Source organism: Lissotriton helveticus, chromosome 6 (genome assembly GCF_964261635.1).
Source record: "Lissotriton helveticus chromosome 6, aLisHel1.1, whole genome shotgun sequence".
Classification (NCBI taxonomy): Eukaryota; Metazoa; Chordata; class Amphibia; order Caudata; family Salamandridae; genus Lissotriton; species Lissotriton helveticus.
The window spans coordinates 771,477,690-771,502,198 of record NC_136067.1 but is presented as its reverse complement, the minus strand read 5'-3'; the positions used below and the strand labels follow the sequence as shown (position 1 = coordinate 771,502,198).

At 46.5% G+C, this 24,509-nt stretch overlaps 1 protein-coding gene across 1 annotated transcript in view; it reads right to left on the bottom strand.

Annotated features, from left to right (window-relative positions):
* MDN1 (midasin AAA ATPase 1) overlaps positions 1–24,509 on the bottom strand; it is a 2,221,312-nt gene that overhangs the window by 1,470,339 nt on the left and 726,464 nt on the right. Inside the window, exon 36 of the mRNA XM_078648266.1 lies at positions 1,084–1,292. Coding sequence (XP_078504392.1) covers positions 1,084–1,292 — 209 coding nt within the window. The remainder of the gene's footprint in view (positions 1–1,083; positions 1,293–24,509) is intronic.

The following is a 24,509-nucleotide window of genomic DNA, read 5'->3' as shown; positions in this document are numbered from 1 at the left end:
AAGTGTGGGTGGATGAATGATGTATGGATGGATGGATGTGATGAGCTCTAACAGGCGCATTTATGGTTGTCGATAGTTGTTGATGATGAGGAGTACCAGTTTCTAGAAACTTTTGTTGGAAGGGGGACGTTAAGCCTAAAAATGTTTTACAAGGGGGGCTTGGCATCAAAAAGTTTGAAGACCTCTGCTTTAGACAGAGGCAGATTGTAAAATTCAATTAGTTATCGTTGGAGAGCATTTCATTCCTCCTGGAGATACTTGAGGGAAGTGTTGAGAATCGATCTTCTTTAGTGAGACATTGAAAAATGATGCTCTAGAAACAAAAAAAGAGGCTGAAAAGGTGGCAGTGTCCAACCGTCTCAACACAGAGGGAGAGCCTTTACTCACAGACATGTTCTAAAGATGGTGCATTTGGTCTTGAAGGGGAGTATTTTTCAGAGCCGGTGTATCAGAAACAAGAAAGGTCAGTAGTTTGTGTGTGAGGACAACATTTGCCAATGTAAGTGCCTCCATTTGCTTTGCAATTGGCACTTTGGTGTTTTAACCAGCTTTTATGACTAATAATAGCCTTTTTTTTTTTTAAAGAGAATAGTATGCCTTATTTTATAGGATAATATTCATTTTATGTCAAATGTCAGGGCGAGGTTGGCAGAACAGTTGGAAATTATTTAGTGGTTACAAAGCCAGTGAAGCAGGTTAACAGATAGAAGACGTACTGGAAAATGGCTCCGAAATAAAGAGTTGGAAAGCATCACGTAAAGAAATAAGAAATACAAACTCTCAGTCACAATTAATGTTACGTCCGATGTTCCTGTAGATTATCAGTTCACAACTCTTATTTTTCTCCCCCAAAAGTGGATTTGGTACACGTCCAAGTTAAAGAATAATTGTAAAATAAATATTTTCTGGGATAAAAAAATTCCTGCGACAAATCTTTAAATGATTAAAAATCTTCAGTCCTTTTTTGCCCGCATTAAAACACAATATCTACAGAATCGCATTCTAGGTTACATATTTCAATCATCAATCGTGTCTAGAGGGGAAAAATAAGTTATGGAACAAACAATGGCAAATTCAGTATACCGTTTGCTCAGAGAGGTTGATCCGAACAAGCTTGTTTCCTGAAGACTTGGCTAGAGCAGCCACAAGGCTGGTCTTGCCCACACCAGGAGAACCCTCCAGCAGAACAGGCTTGTTCAGTTTCAAGGCTCGCAGCAGCCGCTGGGTGTTCATTGATGTGGTCCCTGCACTGAGATCATAATCTGTGCAATTATCTCCCTGAGACTTTGTACCTGCAAACAAAACAAAACAAATTATCAATGTCGGACTTGTGATTCGTGTAATCGACTATTGACCTTGTTCAAAAAGTAATATAAACAATGATACCTGAATACCATGACTTCATGAATGGCCGAAAAAAAAGAAAAAAAAACTATCACAACAGCGTAAAGACAGAAAACTGATTATTTCACCTTTTCAGGGTTGTCACTGGATCTTGTAAGCATTCACAGCCACCCAATTTTATTGCCATTGAGTATTAACCAGCTTTATTCTATGTTAGTTGATCCAAATGGAAATCTTTTCCAGGTGAATAATATAGTCTAAAGTGTTTTTAACACAAAAAGTAGAAGAGGGTAAACGTGAAATACTTTTTACCGTTACACACTGCTCTATCAAACTGAGTGCCCTCCAATCAAGATTCATATATATATATATATATATATATATATATATATATACATATATATATATATATATATATTCACTCCACGACAACTTCAATTTACTGAAGAAAACAGGACACCCATAAGTTCCAGTTGAAGAATTTATTCTGCAGGTGAAAGAATCTCCACGAGGCGTTTCGCCATTACGGCTTGGTCACGCTCATCGTAAAGTGTGTGCGGCCATTTTTAAAACCCAACACCCTGAATATTATTAGTGCACGTGTACAGGCTTGGTATGGCGGAGGACATCTTATAGTGTACGTTATTACATGACACAAATTCAGTACTATGCATGTTTCTTTACATAATCGCAAATATACGGCATTAATATATGTATCACAAGCACTGATATGTATTGTGGCTAAATACCACCCACAATTGATGTAACACAGAATTTCACATATATTGCCATGTAAATGTCTGAAAAGAATACATAATTATTGCGGGATCTAGACTGGTTATTACGTGTCCTTAGATTCTTCAGCCTGTCATCAAATCAAACAAACGCTATTGATAATAAAGTTTGTTTCTGTTAAAGAGAGCATTCTGGTGATTGGTTGCTCCCAGCCCGCATTTTGCAATGAAGCGGTATAGGTGGTGACGTTTCCAGCGTTAATTGTTGCTAAGAAACATCCCAGAGTTCGATCATTGGCTTCAATAGGCATACACCGCAATATCCCTTGCCCCAGTGGGCTAGTAATACAGCATAATTTCAAACAGTTCGATTGAGCCCCAGTGGGCTAATTATTAGACAAGGCCTTAGTAACTGTTTATCAACAAAGTCCCGCATCATGATCCATATTCATCCGCCACCAAGTCTATAGTGAAATCTAAAAACAATGAAAATACTGATATTTAAAATCAAGAAGACTGTAGACATTATATACAATTGATGTTACTCTCAGACTGATCATTCATGTAAGTGTATTGCCAATTCTTCACTGATATTAAATCCATTCGGGGTTAGACATTCGAAATCAACAATATACTTAGATTCCAATTTTCTGAGGGACAGCTCACGATTGCCCCCTCTCACCCCCAGATCAACATTGTCTATCACCACCAACCGGACAAGCGTCTCATCCTGCATATGTTTTTCAAAGAAGTGCCTCGCAATGGGGTATTGCCTATTGTTGTTACGTATGGCGCGTAGATGTTCCAACACCCTTTTCTTGGCTTCATGCTTGGTGCTGCCAATGTACCGCTTGTTGCAAGGACACATCAGTACATAAATACTGTATGGTGTGTTGCAAGTAAGTCGTTTGCGTATAATGAACTCCCTACCTGTGTTGGGTACAGTTATTGTCTTACAATCTCGACTGTATTTACAAGCCTTACACCTACGACAGCATTTGAAACCTGCTGTTACCAGATTCTTGCTCACTGCTGATGAAGTGACATAATTATGACTTAACTCATCTCTAAGTGATCTCCCTTGCCGAAAGGTGATTTGGGGATTATCACTTGGGTATTGTTTGAGATGGTTATCCGTCTGTAAGACGTGCCAGTGTTTTTTGAAAATATTGCGCACCTCATGTGCCTGTCCAGAAAAGGTGGTGATAAACCTTACTTTCTCTGACTCCTCAGTCTCCTTTCTGGGGTTCAGCAATTCTTCTCTGTTTTCCTGATCAACACGTGTTATAGCTTTGTCAATCATGTTTTTACTATAACCTCTATTCAAAAATCTTTGGCACATAATTTTTTCTTCTTCTTTGTATGCCTCCCATGTGCTGCAATTGCGCTTGGCGCGTAGCAGCTCACCAAATGGTATGCTGTACACTAAGTTGCGAGGGTGACAGCTAGTAGCGTTAAGAATGCTGTTCCCCGCAGTTTCCTTCCAAAATAGTCTAGTATTGAGCTGACTGTTCTCTACCTCCACAGTTTCATCAAGAAACTCAATGGATTGATTACTGATATGTTCTGTCAGTTTCAAGTTCAAATGGTTAAGATTGAGTTTGTCAATAAATAATGACAGATACTTCATCTCCGCACCAAAGAAAAAAATATCATCAATGTATCTAAGCCACAGGGCAACGTTGTCAAATTCTGCCATTTCCCTGACGACGTGCTCCTCCCACCAGCCCATGAATAAATTCGCGTAGCTGGGGGCGAAGCAGGTCCCCATGGCAGTGCCCTGTGACTGTCGATACACGATGTTGTCAAAGAAAAAAAGTTCTTTTTGAGACAGAAATCGATCATAGAGATATATATAGATATATATATATATATCAAAGCTCGAAGGTGTCCACCTTTGAGTAGCACGCGAACAGCAGCTTGGTTTATGTATAGGTGAGGACGGGGATCCACTCGTAGACGCCGCTCCGTACGGGATCTGCCCGACGCGTTTCGAAGCTCCATATGCTTCTCTTCAGGGGCTTTAACGGAAGCGGTGTGCGCAACCACCGACCCACTTCTCCATTTTATATGCAACACACCCACCGATGGGAGGCTCAAATGAGACTGTGCATTCTGGGAAGTGTGGTCCAGGAAGCAAATGGAGCCTCACCTATACATAAACCAAGCTGCTGTTCGCGTGCTACTCAAAGGTGGACACCTTCGAGCATTGATTTATACGCGGCCGTCCAGCCGCGGAGTATGCACCACCCCGGCACCCTGGGGGTCACTAAAGTGAAGCAGCAGTCGTACTTGGAATCGAGGCCGGGCCCACTTGTGGAGTCCATACAGGACTTGATTGTGTGCTTCCCGGACCACACTTCCCAGAATGCACAGTCTCATTTGAGCCTCCCATCGGTGGGTGTGTTATATATAAAATGGGGAAGTGGGTCGGCGGTTGCGCACACCGCTTCCGTTAAAGCCCCTGAAGAGAAGCAAATGGAGCTTCGAAACGCGTCGGGCAGATCCCGTACGGAGTGGCGTCTACGAGTGGATCCGCGTCCTCACCTATACATAAACCAAGCTGCTGTTCGCGTGCTACTCAAAGGTGGACACCTTCGAGCATTGATATATAGATATATATATATTCACTGAAAAAACCATAGGTTTCACACCAGTTATAGTTCGGAATTAGCATTTAAAAAACCTATTAAATTCACTGAAAAAAACATAGGTTTGACACCAGTTATAGTTAGCTGGAAATTTTACTGACATAAAACCATTGAAATTCCCACGTTATAGTTAGTTGGACTCACTATAACTTGCGCGCCTGCAATGCACTGCTGATGACGTCACATATTACATCACTCATGACATGGTCAGTGACATCACTCATGACATCACTGATGACACCATCCAGTGAATGTGTGTGTTTCTGAAAAATAAATATGTTTATATATGTATATGTAAAGGTCGATGGAAGAATAAATGTTTAAATAAGTGTCTTAATGGATGTTTTTTTTTTTTTAGATGGATTGGTTAACTGGCTTATTAAGTGTATCTTAGTGAATACATATATTAGCGAGTATTGTTTAAATATTTAAATGTTTGTATCAGTGTTTCACTTTGTGTATAAGTGGCTGCATGGGTTGGTGAGTAGCTACATGTGTGTGTATATGGGTTATTAGATTTTTTGTCTGTATGGTTTGGTGGGGGTGTTACTTAGCACATAGATGCATCAATGACTGACTCACTGTTTGTATGTGTTTTGAAGACAGCATATGTGCAGGACTGTATGGGTGGATGAGTGTGTATATGTGTGTGTTAGTGAGTGAATGACTGTCTCACTAGTGACTTTATCAGTAACTACATATGTTTTAATCTAGTATATGTGAGTATTGATGTATATAAGTGAGTATATGTGAGAGTGAGAGATTGAAAGAGTTCTTGTTTAAATAAGTATGTGTTTCTATAAGTGATTGCTTAAGAGAGTAAGTATGCGTAAATTTCCTTAGAAGTAAGGTGGTAGTGTGTGTATAGCTGTATATGCAAATAAATGGATGTTCAATAGTTTATTTGCATGTGTGATTATGTGTGTGAGTAACTTTTGGATGACTGTCGGTGTGTAACAGGATGTATAGGTGTTTCACTACATATGATGAGTGAATATATGTATGAGTGACTATAAAGAACTGTTGGTGAATGAGTGGATGTGTATATAGATGGTGGTATTACTGAATTGGTTGTTGTAACTGGTATGGGTATCTCTATTGTTTTGAAAATTTTAATTTCTATTTTTGAATATGTGTTTCAAGGGTTACATTACACTGAAAGGAGGTCTGTCACTCTGTCACAAGGATGGTGTCATCAGTGATGTCATGAGTGATGTCACTGACCATGTCATGAGTGATGTAATATGTGACATCAGCAGTGCATTGCAGGCGCGCAAGTTATAGTGAGTCCAACTAACTATAACGTGGGAATTTCAATGGTTTTATGTCAGTAAAATTTCCAGCTAACTATAACTGGTGTCAAACCTATGTTTTTTTCAGTGAATTTAATAGGTTTTTTAAATGCTAATTCCTAACTATAACTGGTGTGAAACCTATGGTTTTTTCAGTGAATTTCATAGGTTTTTTAAATGCTAATTCCTAACTATATAAGGCCTGAAACCTATGTTTTTTTCAGTGAATTTCAAAGGTTTTTTTAATGCTAATTCCTAACTATATAAGACCTGAAAGCCCACCAGGAATCTCCAGTATGCGCCAGGGAACTGCATTGCAGAGAGGTGTAATGAAGCCACGCCCTTTTTTACACCTCTCTGCAACGCAGCCCCCGTGCATGTTTGAAGAGGGGGAACTAATTCCCCTTGCATACTGGGGGCCCCTGGTGGCCAACTAGCCCACCTGGAACCTCCAGTATGCGCCAGGGGGCTGCATTGCAGAGGTGTAATGAGGCTATGCCCCTTGTTACACCTCTCTGCAACGCAGCCCCCTGCCGCGTTTGCAGAGGGGGAACTAATTCCCCTTGCATACTGGGGGTCCCTGGGGGCCAACTAGCCCACCAGGAGCTTCCAGTATGCGCCAGGGGGCTGCATTGCAGAGAGGTGTAATGAGGCCACACCCTTTTTTACACCTCTCCGCAACGCAGCCCCCGTGCATGTTTAGAGGGGGGAACTAATTCCCCTTGCATACTAGGGGTCCCTGGGGGTCAACTAGCCCACCTGGAACCTCCAGTATGCGCCAGGGGGCTGCATTGCACAGAGGTGTAATGAGGCTATGCCCCTTTTTACACATCTCTGCAACGCAGGCCACTGGCCCGTTTGCAGAGGGGGGACTAATTCCCCTTGCATACTGGGGGTCCCTAGGTCATATCTGCCCAAACACCGATATTTCGAACGATTGAAAATGACTTTTCTTGAGAAACATTTGGATTTGGATTATCATGTCCTATACTTTGGAATTTTTGAAAGACTGATTTTGAGGATGCTATAAATTACTCAAGTCTGCCCGAATTGTGTGGGCAAAATTGATACCTAGTCACTTTGAATAAGAATGTACTTGCGTCTCGTCTAACATTTGGAAGAAATATCTAGTTATATGACAACAGGATACTGACATGACTTGAAGGAAATAAGAACGCCCTGAAGAAGTTCTGTTGTACAGAACGAAACGTTTCGGCTGGCTGTGGTACATAAACTTAAGGAAAATAAAAGCATTTGAATATACACCAAGATTCAGCGCTTCAATAAGGACTCTAAGTGATATTATTTGATTGGACTTATTGTGCAAGTGGTGCTGTGCCAAACTTTTGAATATTCTCCACTACACTCTCCTACTCACACTCTCCTACTCACACTCTCCTACTCACACTCTCCTACTCACACTCTCCTACTCACACTCTCCTACTCACACTCTCCTACTCACACTCTCCTACTCACTCTCTCCTACTCACTCTCTCCTACTCACTCTCTCTACTACTCTCTCCTACTCTCTACTAGTCTCTCCTACTCTCTACTAGTCTCTACTAGTCTCTACTACTCACTCTCTACTACTCTCTACTATTCTCTCTCTCACTCTCTACTACTCACTCTCTACTACTCACTCTACTGCTCTCTACTACTCTCTCTACTACTCACTCTCTACTACTCACTCTCTACTACTCACTCTCTACTACTCACTCTCTACTACTCACTCTCTACTACTCACTCTCTACTACTCACTCTCTACTACTCTCTACTACTCTCTACTACTCTCTACTACTCTCTACTACTCTCTACTACTCTCTACTACTCACTCTACTCTCTACTACTCACTCTCTGCTACTCTCTACTACTAACTCTCTACTCTCTATTACTCACTCTCTACTCTCTACCTCTCTCTACTTCTCTCTCTACTAGTCTCTACCTCTCTACCGCTACACCGCTACACCTCTACCTTTACACCTCTACCTCTCTACCTTTCTCTACACGCACACATATACACATATATATATATGCATTGGCATTTATATATATGTATGTGTATGTATATACATACATATATAAACATATATAATCTGTATATCTATATAAATACAAATATAAATGCATGCATACATATACATATATGCATAGAGATGCATGTTATTTACATGAAAGTTTAAAAAACACTAATAAAAGCAAAGCTTAAAAGCCACCTCATTACAAACAGAATGGCTTTAACTTAAACGAGGGTGAGATCTATTGCATTTTCAATGCTTGTTTACTTTGGTTCCATCAAGAAGGCATTCAGATGTGTCACACATTTGCCATAAATTCTGAATGTTAGCACTCTAGTTGCTCATTAGATTACTGTAGTAAAGCTACTGCTCACCAGGGAAGTCTGCTGCTGGTATTCAAAGTGCATGTTTCAGTCTGCATGTCAGAATTTCTTTAATGAAATTGAAGAGGATTTGAGAAGTCACTTAAAATGTGCCCTACTTTTTCTTTTTGCAGCACTAATAATACTTTCTATGGCATAATATACCCCCTCATTTTGTTCCTTTTTAAATTAAATGTTTTAAGAGTTACCACTTTATTCCCATCGCGATGGCTTCAGGTGTGCTATACCTTTGTGATAAGTAGGACTGTTAGCGCTCTAGTTGTTCTTTAGAACACTCTAGGAGGCTGCAGTAGAACACAAAGGAATCAACTGACAGTCTCTGTCCTTGTTGGATGTACATGTTTTACTGAGAATGTCAGACTTCATTCTCACATGACTGAGAAAGATAATGTGAATTTACAGAAAATATGCTTTCAGTTTAGCTTATAGATCCCCTTCCAAACCACTGTGGGAAAATCATGAGATATTAGTTTTCTTTCAAACATGATTCATGATATCACAGCAGAAGGCTTTTTTCACATGGTAAAATCACCTTAGAACACACCACAATTCCTAAAATGAGTATGGTACCCTCAACAAATGATTTATAATGTAACTAAAGTCCTAAAACCCTCTATTAACTATAATGCTTTTTAATGAGGTGCTATCATGTATATTGGTTCCGAGATGGCTGCCAACACTTCTTGGATGAAGTGCTGACAGCCAATCAGATCAGATGTGTGGTTAGGCTCCGCCCAGATATATATATTTTTTTGAACCTAAATTACTCAAAATCCACTGGAGCACATATCTTGAGACATAGCAAAGGCACATCGGGCTACCAGTCCCTACAATTTTGCCAAGTTTTGTGGAAATCCATTCAGCCGTTCGGGCTAAAAGTGAGTCCAACCGCCCTATGGAAATTAACATGGGGAAAACACGTTTTGGGACCCCCTTTTATCTCGGCCCCCGCTTGACGAATCCCCCCCCAAACTTTCAGGGAAGAAGCAGAGCCGAGCGGGCCATCTTCTTTGAGAAATTTGCGAAGATTCGTCCACCGGCGCCAAAGTTATTCCCAATAGAATGTTGCGGATTTCCTATGGAAATCAATCCTAACTATAACTACCTACTGGCGACCGCCAGTAGGTAATATAGGATATACATATATATATATATATATTTTTTTTTTTTAAAGCATCCCAGTACCAGAGAAGTGACATTCTGGGTGCAATCCTTAGGCAGAGGTTTTGAAACACTAGCAGACAGTATAAACTACAAACAGATATCTTAGTGTGGAGAAGCTATATGAACCACTAATGGATCAGTCTTTAGATTAACTATAAGACATGCTGTAATGTTATAATGTATGCAAAACAAAAGAAGAGTGTCAAATGCACAGGTGTCTATGTAAAGACACAGCGGCAAAGACTGTGAAAAGGACTGTGAGAAAACCCATATTATTGACACATTGGAAACCTTAGGGGGTTTTATAGGAAGCCCTCACTCACCAACCTGGTTGGTGACATGCTTCATCATCGGGCCCACCAGGAGAAGCCGAGTGCCTCCCTGGTGTGCTACAACGCCAGATTACTGCGGAGCTGGATTTTGTGACAGTGGTGTGAAAAGTGATGTTAAAAATGTCTAATGCTGTACCAATCGCAATGATTTATTTACTGGTCAGTTTAGACATGGTTAAAAAAGGATATGTGTGGAAAAACTACCACAAATTATGATGGGAGTTTCCACTTAAAGTGGGGTCAACATGTTTCTGCCCTTTCTAGGTGAAGGAATTACGTGGGCATTCGTCAGGACCGTGTAACGTGTACCTTGGCGGTATGGGCGCGCTAAGGCCCACCCTGACCAAAGGACGTGAAAGTTAAAAACTTCCAAACATTGATTAAATGTTTTGTCCTACATGTTTGTTTGTCTCTTTTTCCTTTCCAGACTACACAGGTTCCTCTGAGTGGAGGTAAATCCCACAACTTGTGGTTTGTGTTCGGTTTTGCACCTTTTTACACATAAAACACTTTTTAACTTTCACGTCCTTTGGTCAGGGTGGGCATTAGCGCGCCCATACCGCCAAGGTACACGCTACACGGTCCTGACGAATGCCCACGTAATTCTTACACCTAAAAAGGGCAGAAACATGTTGACCCCACTTTAAGTGGAAACTCCCATCATAATTTGTGGTAGTTTTTCCACACATATCCTTTTTTAACCATGTCTAAACTGACCAGTAAATAAATCATTGCGATTGGTACAGCATTAGACATTTTTAACATCACTTTTCACACCACTGTCACAAAATCCAGCTCCGCAGTAATCTGGCGTTGTAGCACACCAGGGAGGCACTCGGCTTCTCCTGGTGGGCCCGATGATGAAGCATGTCACCAACCAGGTTGGTGAGTGAGGGCTTCCTATAAAACCCCCTAAGGTTTCCAACGTGTCAATAATAGGGGTTTTCTCACAGTCCTTTTCACAGTCTTTGCCGCTGTGTCTTTACATAGACACCTGTGCATTTGACACTCTTCTTTTGTTTTGCATACATAACCCGGGGGAATAAGAGTGCCTTACACCTCTCTCTCTCTCTCTGATTGTTTCATAGTAATGTTATAATGGACCTGGTTATGTTTTTTCACTAGATGTGGAACCACTGCCAGAAATGTAGTCTTCCTCAGTTTTAAACCCATTTCCTACATATGACCCAAGATGGGAATCAACTTTATAGATGTTATGCCTGCAGTATTAAGTGGTAGAGAAAGGAAAATGTTTTTTACCCTGTAAGCATTTGGGCGCTGCACATAGTGCTGTAGACTCCCATGCTGTGCATACTTCCGGCATCTAGTGTTGAGCTCAGACACGTACAATGTGTTTTTCTAAGAAGGAAGTCATTTCGAGGTTTAGTGACTCCATCTATTAGTGGTAATGCACATGGGAATCAGCTTCATTGTTAAACTGTTTTCTCCCGCACATAGGGCGAGATTGAAGATGGTGCATAGAGAATTCAATGACGATGACAATGCAAATGAAAGGATATAAGAATGAAAGAAAAATAATAGAATCTGCAATAACCTCAGGCGACCGAGGAATAGGGTGCGCGCAAGTCAATCTGCAGCACTACATGCCACGAACACATGCTTACAGGATAAGTAACATTTTTGCTTGTGGCATGTGTAGCTGTAGATACACATTCTGTGCATGGACTGTAAAGCAGTCCTCTTAAGAGCGGTAGCTTAGCCAGAGGATGCTGCAGATGTAAGTGGAACAGCATGGTGAACTCTAGCTTGATGACTGGCCAGAATGTCCACAAAGTAATTTTCAGTGAAGGTATGTCGGGTAGACCAGTTACCTGCTTTGCAGATGTCAACTAACGGTATGTTACTAAAGAAAAGCAATGGAAGCCCCTTGCTTATGAGTTTAGTGAGGTCTAGGTTTGGCAGGAAGGGTTCTCATAGTTTTGGCATAACATGTTTGTATGCATTTGAATAAACGCGCTACGCTGCTTTGGAATGAGTACGTCCCATGTGAGGCTTGGAGTACGACACATAGTTGTTGGGTCTTACAAAATGGTTTTGTTCTATCAATATAGTACGAGTGCTTTTTAACATTAAGAGTATGCAGAGCACGTCTTGCGACAGATTCTGGTTGCGTAAAGAAGAATGGCAGTTCAATCATCTGATTAAGGTGAAAACATGAGACCACCTTAGGATGGAATCTTGGATTGGTTCTGAGGACCACCATCTTAAAGTACTTGGAAAAAAGGCTCTTCTAAAGTAAGAGCATGTGTCTCACTGACTGACCTTAAGCAAGTGATGACCACAAAGAAAGGCCACCTTCCAAGATAGGAATTGCAGTTGGGAAGAGTGATGGGGTTCAACGCGCAGTACCCATGAGCCTAGAGAGGACAATGTTTAAGTTCCAATCTGGAACAGGGGTGTCCTGGGTGGAATAGTCTTTCAAGGACTTCCATGAACGCTTTAATAACAGGTAATCTAAATAAGGAACCCTGTTGTCTGTTCTGTAGATGAACAGCTATGGCAGCCAAGAGTAATCTGATCAAGGTATAGGCTGGGCCAGACTTCTGCAACTATAGAAAGTGACAAAATATCCTGTACCGATGCTGTGATGGGATTCATGTGTTTTGATAGACAGTAGCATACAAAATGTTTCCAATTGGTTGAGTAACAGGCCTGGGGCTGGGTTTATGCACCTGTTTAAGAATGGACGTACACTCTTCTGGTAGGTTGAGGTAACCAAACTCTAACAACTCAGGAACCAGATCGCAAGGTTGGGTTCCTGACGTTTGGGATGACTAGGAGTGCCGTGGTTTTGCGTGAGAAGGTCCGGCCTGTTGGGGAGCTCTCGTGTGGGGCTATAGAGAGTTCCAGCAACATGAAACACCATGGCTGGCGTAACCAGGTTGGTACTACTAGAATAAGAGTGAGGAATGTCTGTCTCAATCTCCTCATCACAAAATATGAGTGGGAGAGACTGAAAAGAGTAGGCAAAAAATTGTGACCAACTCATCCACAGTGCGTTGCCCAAGGACTGTGGATGTTGTAGTCTGGCGGCAAAGCTTGGGCATTTTGATAATTGGTGTCAAACTGATCAATGTGTGGAAACCCCACAGCTGAAATTTCAGGCGTAGGGCCTGAGGTGAAGTTCCCATTCGTGTACTTGTTGAGGTAACCTGCTGAGGAGGTAACATACGTTGTTGTCCACCCTGTTGTACGTTGTATGAGAAGGTGCAGTCTGTGATGTACTGACCACCGCTGGATCCTCCGGGCTACACTGGACAGCTGTGGTGAATGCTTTCCCCTCTGCTTATGTAGGTAGAACATGGCAGTTGGGATGTCTGTGCGTATTGAGATTGTCTTGTTCGGAATGATGGGGAGAAAAGCACAGAAAGCAGGCTGAATCGCCAGAGGCTCCAGATGATGAATGCGAAAAAGTTGCTGGGTAGGGGACTAATAACCCTGAACACTGAGAAGTTTGAGATGAGCTCCCCAACCTGTAAGTGAGGCGTCCATTGTGATTGTCTCTTGCGGAACTGGGTCGGGGAAGGGTTGCCCCTGTTACAAACTGTTTGTGTTCCACCACTGCAGAGAGCAATGCTTGCAGCCCCAAACCAACACTAGATCTTCTAGATGAACCTTCTCTTGAGACCATAATGTCACTAAGAACTCCTGTAAAGGACACAAGGGGAGCCTGGCATGAGGAAAACTATAGCTAAACAGGATGCGATCATGCCTAGTAGGAGCATCACAGCTCTGACTGTTACCTGCCAATCTGGCTTGTACTCTGGCCAGACTGGGTAAGCTTTACCCGCCCATGCATCCAGGACTGTGCCAAGCAAAGGTTGTACCTGAAGGGGTTGAAGGTGGGATTTAGACAGAGTTGCTGTGAGGCACTTGTAGGAAAGTGCCCCTTTTATCAGTGGTCACCCTCACTTTTTGCCTGGAATTTGATGCAATGTTGACAGAGGTGCAGTGAGTTCCTACTAACCATGTTCCCAATGCCAGTGCCCTTTCGCTAAAACAAAGTAACTGATCAATTGTACCCCAGTTGGCAAGACCTTTAGCACCACTTTAAGTCCCTAGTAAATTGTAACCCTGGTACCTAGGGCCTGGGTACTAAAAAGGTTCCCCCAAGGGCTGCAGCATCTATTGTGCCACCCCTAGGAACCCACCATTAAACTCATGCAGACTGCGTGAAATGGTGCAAACAAGTGTCAAAACACCACATGGCACACTCCCTGTGTGGCATGCCCACATACACTGCCTGCAATATATGTAAGTCACCCCTAAAGCAGATCTTATAGCCATAAGGCAGGGTGAATTATATTAAATGTGCAGGGACATGGTATGGTGTTTAGTATTGTTGCAAGGATCCTGCTCATACACAGAACTGTGTACAGAGACCTAGGAAATCAGTGAATTGTGGTGTACCAGACACTCACCTCAGTGCCTAGAAAAACCCCAACCAGCTAGCATCAGTGTCACATTAGCTCTTCGTCCTATAGCAGAGTAAACAATGATTAGACAACCTAGAGCATGCGACTTAGGACCATCTGAGGATTGGTGGGAAGTGAGAACACTCTTTTGTTATACTCTCATACCAGTCCACAAAAATATTTATTTTAACGATGTGATATCATGTGCAGTATCTTAGCCAGCATAAGCGGACATATGACTAAAAATAATATGGTCAGCATGGTTACAATTCCATAGAATACAAAAGGAGAAATCATATTACAATGATGGTGAAAACAGGTCCTATAGCACCTAGTTTTAAAAACCTCCCTATATAGGGACCACTGGATCAGCAAAGGCTCTCTGCATCCCTGGAAACGGAAATCTTCCAAGTGTCTGAAATATTTGCAAGTATTTGATAATAAGGACGACAGAATCTTACTTGGCTCACAGCTGCCAAAATGTTGAGTCTAGAAAGCGTTACTCGAACATGTCGAAAAGAACAAGTTACTTACCTTCGGTAACGATATATCTGTAAGAAACAGTAGTTAGTATTAGATTCCTTACCTTAGAATATCCCCAGGCGTCAGTCTGGATCCGGAAACTTTTGCGTAGCAGTACCCCTGCGCGTCGGTAGGCGTCGTCTGCAGGCGTCCCCTGCGGCTCCGCGTCGTCGGCGTCGTGCGCCGTGATGACGTCGCTGGAGTATATAGACGCCGCCTCCGCGCGCTGACGTCAGTTCTTTGCACACAGCTTTTCCGCGCCAGAACACGCAGAGCCATGTGAGAACCAACACTGGTGCCATTTGAAACTAGGGCCCTGAAAGGGATGTCCCTAACCCTAGGTATCAGTTCGCAGAACGGGGAGGATGGGCGGGGCGGTAAGGAATCTAATACTAACTACTGTTTCTTACAGATATATCGTTACCGAAGGTAAGTAACTTGTTCATCTGAAAGAAACAGGTTAGTATTAGATTCCTTACCTTAGAATAGATACCCCAGCAATACCAACCCCGGTGGTGGGTCTGCGAACCAATACAACCTACACCAGAAAGTCCTGGAGGACCGAACGGCCAAAGAAGCCATCCCTCCGGACTTGACTGTCCAGGCAGTAGTGCCTCGCAAAGGTGTGCAGCGAGGCCCACGTGGCCGCCTGGCAAATGTCCTGCAAAGGGACTCCCCGGCCCAGGGCAGTAGTAGCCGCCGTGGCCCGAGTGGAATGGGCCCTCAGCCCAACAGGAGGCTCCTTCCGAGCCAAAGAGTAGCATGCTTTGATGCACAGGACGACCCACCGAGAGATGGTCCGTTTCTGTACCGCCCTTCCCTTCTTCTCACCCACGTAGCCAACAAACAGTTGGTCATCCACCCGGAACTGGCGTGTGCGATCCATATAGAATGAAAGCGCACGTTTTGGGTCCAGACGATGGAGCCGCTCTTCATCCTTTGAAGGATGCGGAGGCGGGAAGAAGGAGGGCAAGGTGATGGACTGCCCAATGTGAAAAGCAGAGACTACCTTGGGCAGGAAAGAAGGTCTGGTCCGAAGAACCACCTTATCAGGATGAACAGACAAGAAAGGAGGTTGAACAGAAAGAGCCTGGAGCTCACTCACTCTCCTGGCAGAGGTGATGGCTACCAGGAAGGCCGTCTTTAAGGTGAGAAGACGGAGAGGACAGGAATGAAGGGGCTCAAAGGGAGCGCACATCAGGAAAGTCAAAACCAGGTTCAAGTCCCACTGAGGCATCACGAACGGAGCTGGAGGATACATGTGCGTGATGCCCTTTAAGAATCTTAACACAATAGGGGACTTGAACAAAGATGGCTGATCAGGTAGCCTCAAGAAGGCGGAAAGGGCAGAAAGATAGCCCTTGATAGTGCCCAGAGCAGAGCCCTGCTGGGCAAGGGAAAGGAGGAAGAGGAGAACCTCAGATAGAGGGGCAGAAAGGGGATCCACAGCCTTTGCTGTGCACCATGCCACAAATCTGTTCCACCGGCAGGCGTATACCGACTTTGTGGAGGGACGCCTGGCTGCCAGAATGACATCACAGACTTCAGGAGGCAAGTCAAATGGCCTCAACTGTCGCCGCTCAATCTCCACGCATGGAGGTGGAGACTGGACAGGTTCGGGTGGAGGACCGTCCCCTGCTGCTGCGACAGAAGGTCCTCCAGAAGGGGCAGGCGGATCGAGGGACCGACTGTCATGCTGAGTAGCTCGGGATACCAGTACCTTCGAGCCCAGTCCGGAGCCACAAGGATAACTTGGGCCCGGTCGCGCCTGATCTTCTTCAGCACTCTGGGCAGAAGTGGTATAGGCGGAAAGGCGTACAACAGACCGCAACTCCACTCGCGCCGAAAGGCGTCGCCGAGCGAGTGCCGTCTTGGAAACTCCAACGCGCAGAACTGATGACATTGCGCGTTCTCTTCTGTGGCGAATAGATCTAACCAAGGCTCTCCCCAGTGCTGAAAGAGGCCTCTCGCCACATCCGAGTTCAGACGCCATTCGTGATCCACCGAGCACCGACGGCTGAGTTCGTCCGCCCTGGCGTTCAGAGAACCTGCCAGGTGTTGAACCGTCAGAGTCACGCCCTGACGTTCCAGCCATTGCCAGAGGCGCAGAGCCTCTTGGCAAAGGGTCCACGACCCCACACCGCCCTGTTTGTTGCAGTACCACATGGCGGTGGTGTTGTCCGTGAACACCTGCACTACACTCCCGTTGACAAAGGGGAGGAATGCCTTCAGTGCCAGGCGAATCGCCCGCAGCTCCAACATGTTGATATGGAGCCGGGACTCCGCCGGAGACCAGAGGCCTCTGATCTCCGCCTCTCCCAAGTGGCCACCCCAGCCTTGGAGGGACGCGTCCGTCACAACCACGTGTTCCGGCTGGGGAAGGGAGAGGGATCTGCCCCTGACCCAATCGCGGTCTGTAAGCCACCACTGCAACTGTCTCGCAGTGCCCTCCGAGATCAGGACATGGTCGGATAGGTTGCCCTGATGCTGGGCCCACTGAAACTTCAGGTCCCACTGCAGAGCCCGCATCCGCCATCTGGCGTGATGCACCAGAAGGATGCAGGAGGCCATCAGCCCCAGAAGCCGCAGCGTCAACCTGACCGAAACCCGGGATAACGGCTGAAAGATGGGAATCAGAGCCTGAATATCCCGGACCCGCCGTTCCGGGGGATAAACCCGAAACTGCGCCGAGTCGAGAACCGCTCCGATGAAAGGGAGCTTTTGAGAGGGACACAGGTGTGATTTCGGCACATTGATGGAAAACCCCAACTCGTGCAGGAGGTCTGCCGTCATCTGAAGGTGGTGGACGACTGTCTGGGGCGAGCCCGCCTTCAACAGCCAGTCGTCGAGGTAGGGGAAGACTGAAACCCCTAACCGGCGCAGATGAGCTGCGACCACCGCCATCACTTTCGTGAACACCCGTGGGGCGCTGGTAAGGCCGAATGGGAGCACGATAAACTGAAAATGCTCGTGGCCTACCGTGAACCGCAGGTAACGCCGGTGGGCCGGCAGGACGGGGATGTGAAAGTACGCATCCTGCAAGTCCAACGCTACCATCCAGTCGTGTGGGTCTAGAGCAGCCAAGACCTGAGCCAAAGTCAACATCTTGAACTTCTCCTTCCGGAGGAAGCCGTTGACGTTCCGTAGATCCAAGATAGGACGCAGGCCTCCCTTGTCCTTCTTGGGTACCAGAAAGTAGTGGGAGTAGCAACCACACCCTACTTCTGGCCCAGGAACGCGCTCGATGGCCCCCTTGGCCAAGAGGGCCGTAACTTCCTCCTGCAGAAGTGTCAAGTGGTCCCCCGACACACGGTGGTTCTGCGGTGGCATGGCTGGAGGAGTGGACTCGAAGGGGAGGGCATAGCCCCTTCGGACAAGCTGCAGCACCCACCTGTCCGATGTTATCGCGCGCCAGCGGGAGTGGTGATGGCGAACCCTGCCACCCACTGGCGTCACGTGAGCCCGAAAGCTCGGACTAGGAAGGCTTGGATGCCGCAGCGGAGGGAGGCGTGGACTGACCACGACGCTGGCCTCTACCGCCACCACGGCGGAAACCACGGGCGCCACCGCGCTGGGGAGCGCTCTGCGCCGCGTGGCTGGCAGCACGTGTGGGACCTCCTCTCCCTTGGCCACGAAAGGGCCGAAACGAACCCGTCTGCTGGCGCTGGGTCTGGGTCGAGAGACCCAAGGACTTGGCCGTGACCCTGGAGTCCTTGAAGCGCTCCAGCGCGTGGTCCGCTTTGTCACCAAATAGGCGACTGCCATCAAATGGCATGTCCATAAGCGTATTTTGGACGTCTGGTGAGAAGTTGGCAGATCTCAGCCAGGCATGGCGACGAATCGCCACCGTAGTGGACATGGCCCGTCCCAGTGAGTCCGTGGTGTCCAGACCACAACGGATCGAGTACCGCGCCGCATCCCGGCCTTCAACAAAGGCCCGGGTGAGCTTGTCCCGCACTTCCTGGGGGCATTGCGGCAAACACTCCTCGACCGTATCCCACAGGGAGTGGGTGTAGCGGCCCAAGAGGCACGCGGTGTTACAAGACCGCAGCCCAGCACTCAAAGAGGAAAACACTTTCTTTCCGAATTGGTCGTACCTCTTTGATTCCCGGTCGGGCGGAGCCGACGGAAATGCGGACTGCGAAGTGGAGGCCTGGATCACCAGACTCTCCGGGGAGGGATGGGTGGACAGGAAGGCAGGGTCGTCCGCGCAGGGACGGTGACGCCTGGCAACGTTCCGGTCAACCGGCGCACCAGAGGCGGGCCTGGACCAGGTGCCCAGAAGGACATCCGTCAGGGCCTCATTAAACGGCAGCAGAGGCTCCTGGGGGCATGACTGCGGTTTAAAAACTTCCGTCAGGATATTCGGTTTGACCTTCGCGACGGGGAGCTCAAGGTGTAAGGCCTTGGCAGCCCTCATCAGGACCACCGAATAGGCAGCACCCGCCTCGGACGCCACAGGGGACGGAGAGACAAACCCAGGGTTGGGCGACTCGTCCAGGCCACTGGCATCACCCAGATCACCTACCCAGTCCACATCGTACTGGCAGGCACGGGATAGAGGGTCCTCAGACCCCTCCCAACCCTCTCCATACTCCTCCTCGTCATACCCATATTCTGGGTCGACGATATAGACATCGGGGTCAACAGGCCCCATCGGCGTCGGGTCCGGCGTCGGCCGACGCCGGTCCGGCTCCGAGTCCGGAGTCGGGGAGGAAAGGGGGGTGGCGCCGCGCGGCGTCGGTGCCGGGGACCCGACGCCGGCCGGAGCCGACGGCGGAGTCGCTGCACCACGCGGGGGCGGTACCATGGGCTGGCCCACAGGAACCGACGCCGGAGAGGCCGGGAGACCAGCCGGCGACGAACCAGAGGGAACCAGCGGCGCCGGGGCCGGAGCCACCGGCGGCGCCGGGGCAGGAGCACCCGAACCGCTCGGGCCCCCAGACGGGACCGACGGGCCCGCAGGCGCCGAAGGCCCCGCCGGAGAAGACCTCGCCCTCATAGCAATGAGGAAGGCCTCGATCTCCTCACGCGACGCGCCTGCCCCAGGGACCGACAGGTGTGGGGCAGACGGCGTCGGCGACCCATGCGGGACCGCGGGGGTGGGGTCACCCGAGCCCCCGGCCGCAGCACGCGGGCGTCGGGGGGAGTCGGGGGTGCGATGGCGACGCCCCGACTTCTTGTGCTTACCTGACGAGCCGGAGGAATGGTGGCGACTCCCGGAGCGCCCATGGCGGCTCCGCGACCGCTCCCTCGACCGCTCCCTCGACCTCCGACCGGACCGGGACCGCTCTCGACGCGGGGCCGACAACCGGAGTTCGAGAAGCTTGCGGGACCGCTCCCGCCTAGCTTTTCCAGTCAAGGCCCGACAGTCGACGCAGGACTCCACGTCGTGGTCCGCGCCCAGACACCGGAGGCAGAGTCGATGGTGGTCGGTGACCGACATCATGCGGTCGCACTCGTCACAACTCTTGAAACCGGGCATCCTACCGGCACCGTAAAGAAGTTAACAAAAAACTTGGTCAAAAGACCGGAGTACTGCTCTTCGGATCTGCGCTAACTGGCGCGGAAAAAAGAAGAACTGACGTCAGCGCGCGGAGGCGGCGTCTATATACTCCAGCGACGTCATCACGGCGCACGACGCCGACGACGCGGAGCCGCAGGGGACGCCTGCAGACGACGCCTACCGACGCGCAGGGGTACTGCTACGCAAAAGTTTCCGGATCCAGACTGACGCCTGGGGATATTCTAAGGTAAGGAATCTAATACTAACCTGTTTCTTTCAGATACAGCTAACATGTTTTGAAAACCTGGACGGCCTCAGCACTCACTTTGCAGACTAAGGGCACGAAGTAAGTCTAGAGATGTCGAAAACAAACCTTTGCTCATGTGTAGACCTTTGTGAAGGCTAACTTACAAAACAACTATGCAGTGTCGTGTGCAAAAGCAGCAAAAGGTAAAATGGCGTTTTAACTTCTAATAAGCCATGCTAACATGCACGCAAAGCAGGCCTTAGGCCATACTACACCCTCCCTTGATCCGGGATCGCACAATAAAGGGGACAAGATTCATAGAACGCAGGCAAGATTCATAGAATGCAGAGTTCAAGTTCGAATGAGACAGAACCAAGTTCAGGAATTTTGCCAAACTTGAGAATGGGGAGTAAAAATCCGAATTAAAAAGTAACCAAGTCAGTGAAAACAATCACGGGTGGCCATGTTGTGAAGAAAGACCTCAAAAATTAAGAAAAACCTTACGGGTATAGAGAAAAAATGTTTTCACAAGTTCAGAACGTGTCTATGAAGCAGAAAAATTCACACTTCAATCCAACAGCGTATACACCATACGTTGCAACCGCCTCCAAGAGGAAGTCGTTGTAGTCATCCATGAACATTTCAGCCATGCAATTAAGTAATGGAAATAAACATACATGTTCTTTAAAAGCCGGAGCCTCTAGCACCATCAGAGGACAACCCGGGCTTACTTCAAGATAACTGTGCGCCTGAAAGTCATCGGCCGCAGTCCAAATGTTCCAATTGCCTAGAACCCCATGATCGGTTGCGCAGGCCATAATCCAGAAAATAGAACAATTTATTTCATGAGCAACTAAGGGACTCATTAGTAGATTAAAATCCAGGTCAGGAGACACTGTGTTGCAGAGATACAAATCCAGGGCCCATTCAAATCCACAATCCAGGCAATGGAAAACAGGCTGCAAGCAAGTGAAGAATGAGAACCGGAAAGATAAACCATACGACACACTCAGAGTCACCAGAGGCAGCGATCCATAGTTACGAAGCTGGAGCAGCCGGGGCAGATCGTCGTGGGGCACAAACTGTGCATCCATTTTGGAGTAAACAAATTAACAGCAGCACACCCGCTCCCATAGCGAGAATTAACGGGAAAACGCCGAATACACTCAAAAGAAATCGAATGAAAAAATGCAGGGATCACACCAAATATAGTTTGGAATGAGGTCACAAGGACAGAACTTACTACTTTAAAAAAGTGTGCCAGGCCCGTGGGCCCACGAGGCATTAAAGATTGTGTGAATCAAAGCACCAAAATGCAGGGGCAGGTCAGTATTTAATAAGGCATGTACCTCAGTACAAGTGTTTGCAACGTGAAGGACGAATGTTTCACGTGCAGATGTAAGGGCGGCTTCCTTCCGGGACAAAAAAGCTCCTAGCTCTTATTCGACTCATCTTGAAGAACTCTGCTTTCAAGGTCGGGATAGAAGGCCAGATGGAAACATCGAGCCTCCCATGTGGAGGAGGAAACAAGACATTCTTACAGCAAACTACACTCTGGGAAACTAACGATATAAGGAATACCGGCAAGCATTGTGTTATGATCTACTGTTGCCTTTACCCGTGCCTATGTATCTCTTCTATACTGCTCCGCCAGAATGAGTGTTGGTGGGCTTGGAGATGTCTGGAATGTTGGATGATTAATGATGTCGTGGAATGATGGGTGCCTGGTGAGGTTGTGAGTGTCAGTTGGTGTGTGCAGGCTGAGCAGGACAGAGGCTGCTCCTGGTGGGGCATCACATGGACTTAACATCTTCCAGTAACTTTCTGAAGCTGTGATCTGATCAATAAATCTACAACATACTTATATACCACCTGGCTACAGAAGATCTTTTATTTACAACACTGGTGACTATTTAAAAGAACCTGCGTCTTGCTGAAGGATTACCCTGGAACTAAGGATTTGACTAACCACAGGAACTCATGAACTATATTCCCAAGAAAAAGGATTACAAGAACTACGCTCTGGTAACCCCCACCAGTGTCCTTTGTCAACAGGACAGCCTGCAGACCAGAGCGTTTGACTTCCTGTGACCTGTGAACTAAAGTCTGCTCTGCCCGTGTGCAACTTGCTGGAATTTGGAATTGGCGCTTTTTATTACGGTCATAACTCTTCCTGCGGTGTTTTGTTGAAGTCTAATTACATCAGCTTATTTCATCTCCCAGCCACAAGCTTCACTGAGAGGCAGCTAGCCTTATCACCCGCTGTGTCGCACTCTGGCATGTGAAAGGGGAGCAGCTTGTTTTGCCTGTGGGGAGATCTGTGCCTGCTGTGTTGTTTGGTGCCATGGAGAGAGAGCAGCACAGTGCAGGCCATTAGTGCCCCGAGCGTAGCTAAATGACTGTCATTTGTTGAGGCATCCCGGTGTTCAGCGCATTTGGAAGAGAAAACGGGCAGCATGATTTCCGTTCAATCAGTTTTGGGGGTAACTGGTGCCATTTATCCGGCGTTGTGACATCGGGATTGTTCTTTTGTGTGCACTTTTGTGGAGGTCTACTTGTATACTGAGGAGTTTGAACCTACACGTGTTTGATGGGACAACTGCTTTTATGCGGGAGTGTCAGTCATCAAAAAAAAAAAAAAAATGACAAACCAACTTGTTACCTACGGAGCAGCATTTTTATGGTTTGGGAATTTACATATACTTTATGCTTAGTTGCCCTTTGTCAGTTGAACTGCTCATACGCATTCAAAAGGAGCCACGTGGACACATATAGCTTGCGCACACTTACCATTGTTTTCAGCTATTCTGCGAAGCTTCCTTTCTGTCCTCTATGGCGTTTGTTCAAAAAGGATTTTGGCTGTGGTTGACGTTTTGGTGCATCGTGAGGCCGGGAGCCATCCGGCCCAACGTCACGAATGTGCAGCCATTTTGTGCTTGGAAGCAGCACAGGAAGATTACTGCCAACCAGGTCGTTAACTTAATTCAAACGTCGCCGTCATGACCAAGATTAAAGATGGTGTAAAGCTTGATATCCCCGGTCATCTTATTTGCATACTTTGGTAGGGAGAAAAAAAAGCATGTTTTTGTCTCACAAAAGTTTGACTAAACTGGAAGGAACCTCCTCAATGTCCTTACTGTCAAAGATGTTTGATGACAGCTGAACTGCAGATGCTGTGCCATTAATAAGGACTTCATGGCTGGAAGTTCTCGGGTGAGAAGTCGCTCACTGATCATTTTGACTGTTTTGCTAATCTTCTCGAGTGTGACATCTATGGTATTTCCATAATGTCTATTGCCATACTTAAACATTCTTTATTGTTCTCATGCCTGTGAAGTTCTTTAAAAATATTTAGAGTTTTGTGTGCAGGTTACCATCAAAAGTATAATAGTATGCAGCAGGAGATATTAAGAATGTGGTATCCCAAGTCTTGCAGTTTTATTAAATACTGTTTTGGTGGGGGGAAAGTGTTTACCCTCGTAATGCCTATGCTTCTACTATTGTATGGAAAAGGGGAGGCGAGTGTGTTGTGTTCCTGGTTACCTTAGTGTGCGTGGTTGTCAATATACTCTGTGTGAGTGGAAGTTTTCTCATTATTTTTAGCCCTAGTTTTCCGTAATTTTTCGTCGATCAACCACTTATTAGTGGTTATTTATTGATATGAAGGTGTCTGTTTCCTGCACTGTTGGATTGTGTGGGTGAAAGTTTTTCCCTGTTTGGACTGTGTTAGGAGAAGACGCCTTCTTACAAAGCTTCTCTTAAAGGTTATCCCTGATGAGACCGTGTTGGAGAAGACACCTTCTTGCAAAGCTTCTCTGGTTTTACTTTTGAAATGTTTGACTTGAAGCTTCTCTGTGTTTACCTTGATATGAGTCTTACGAAG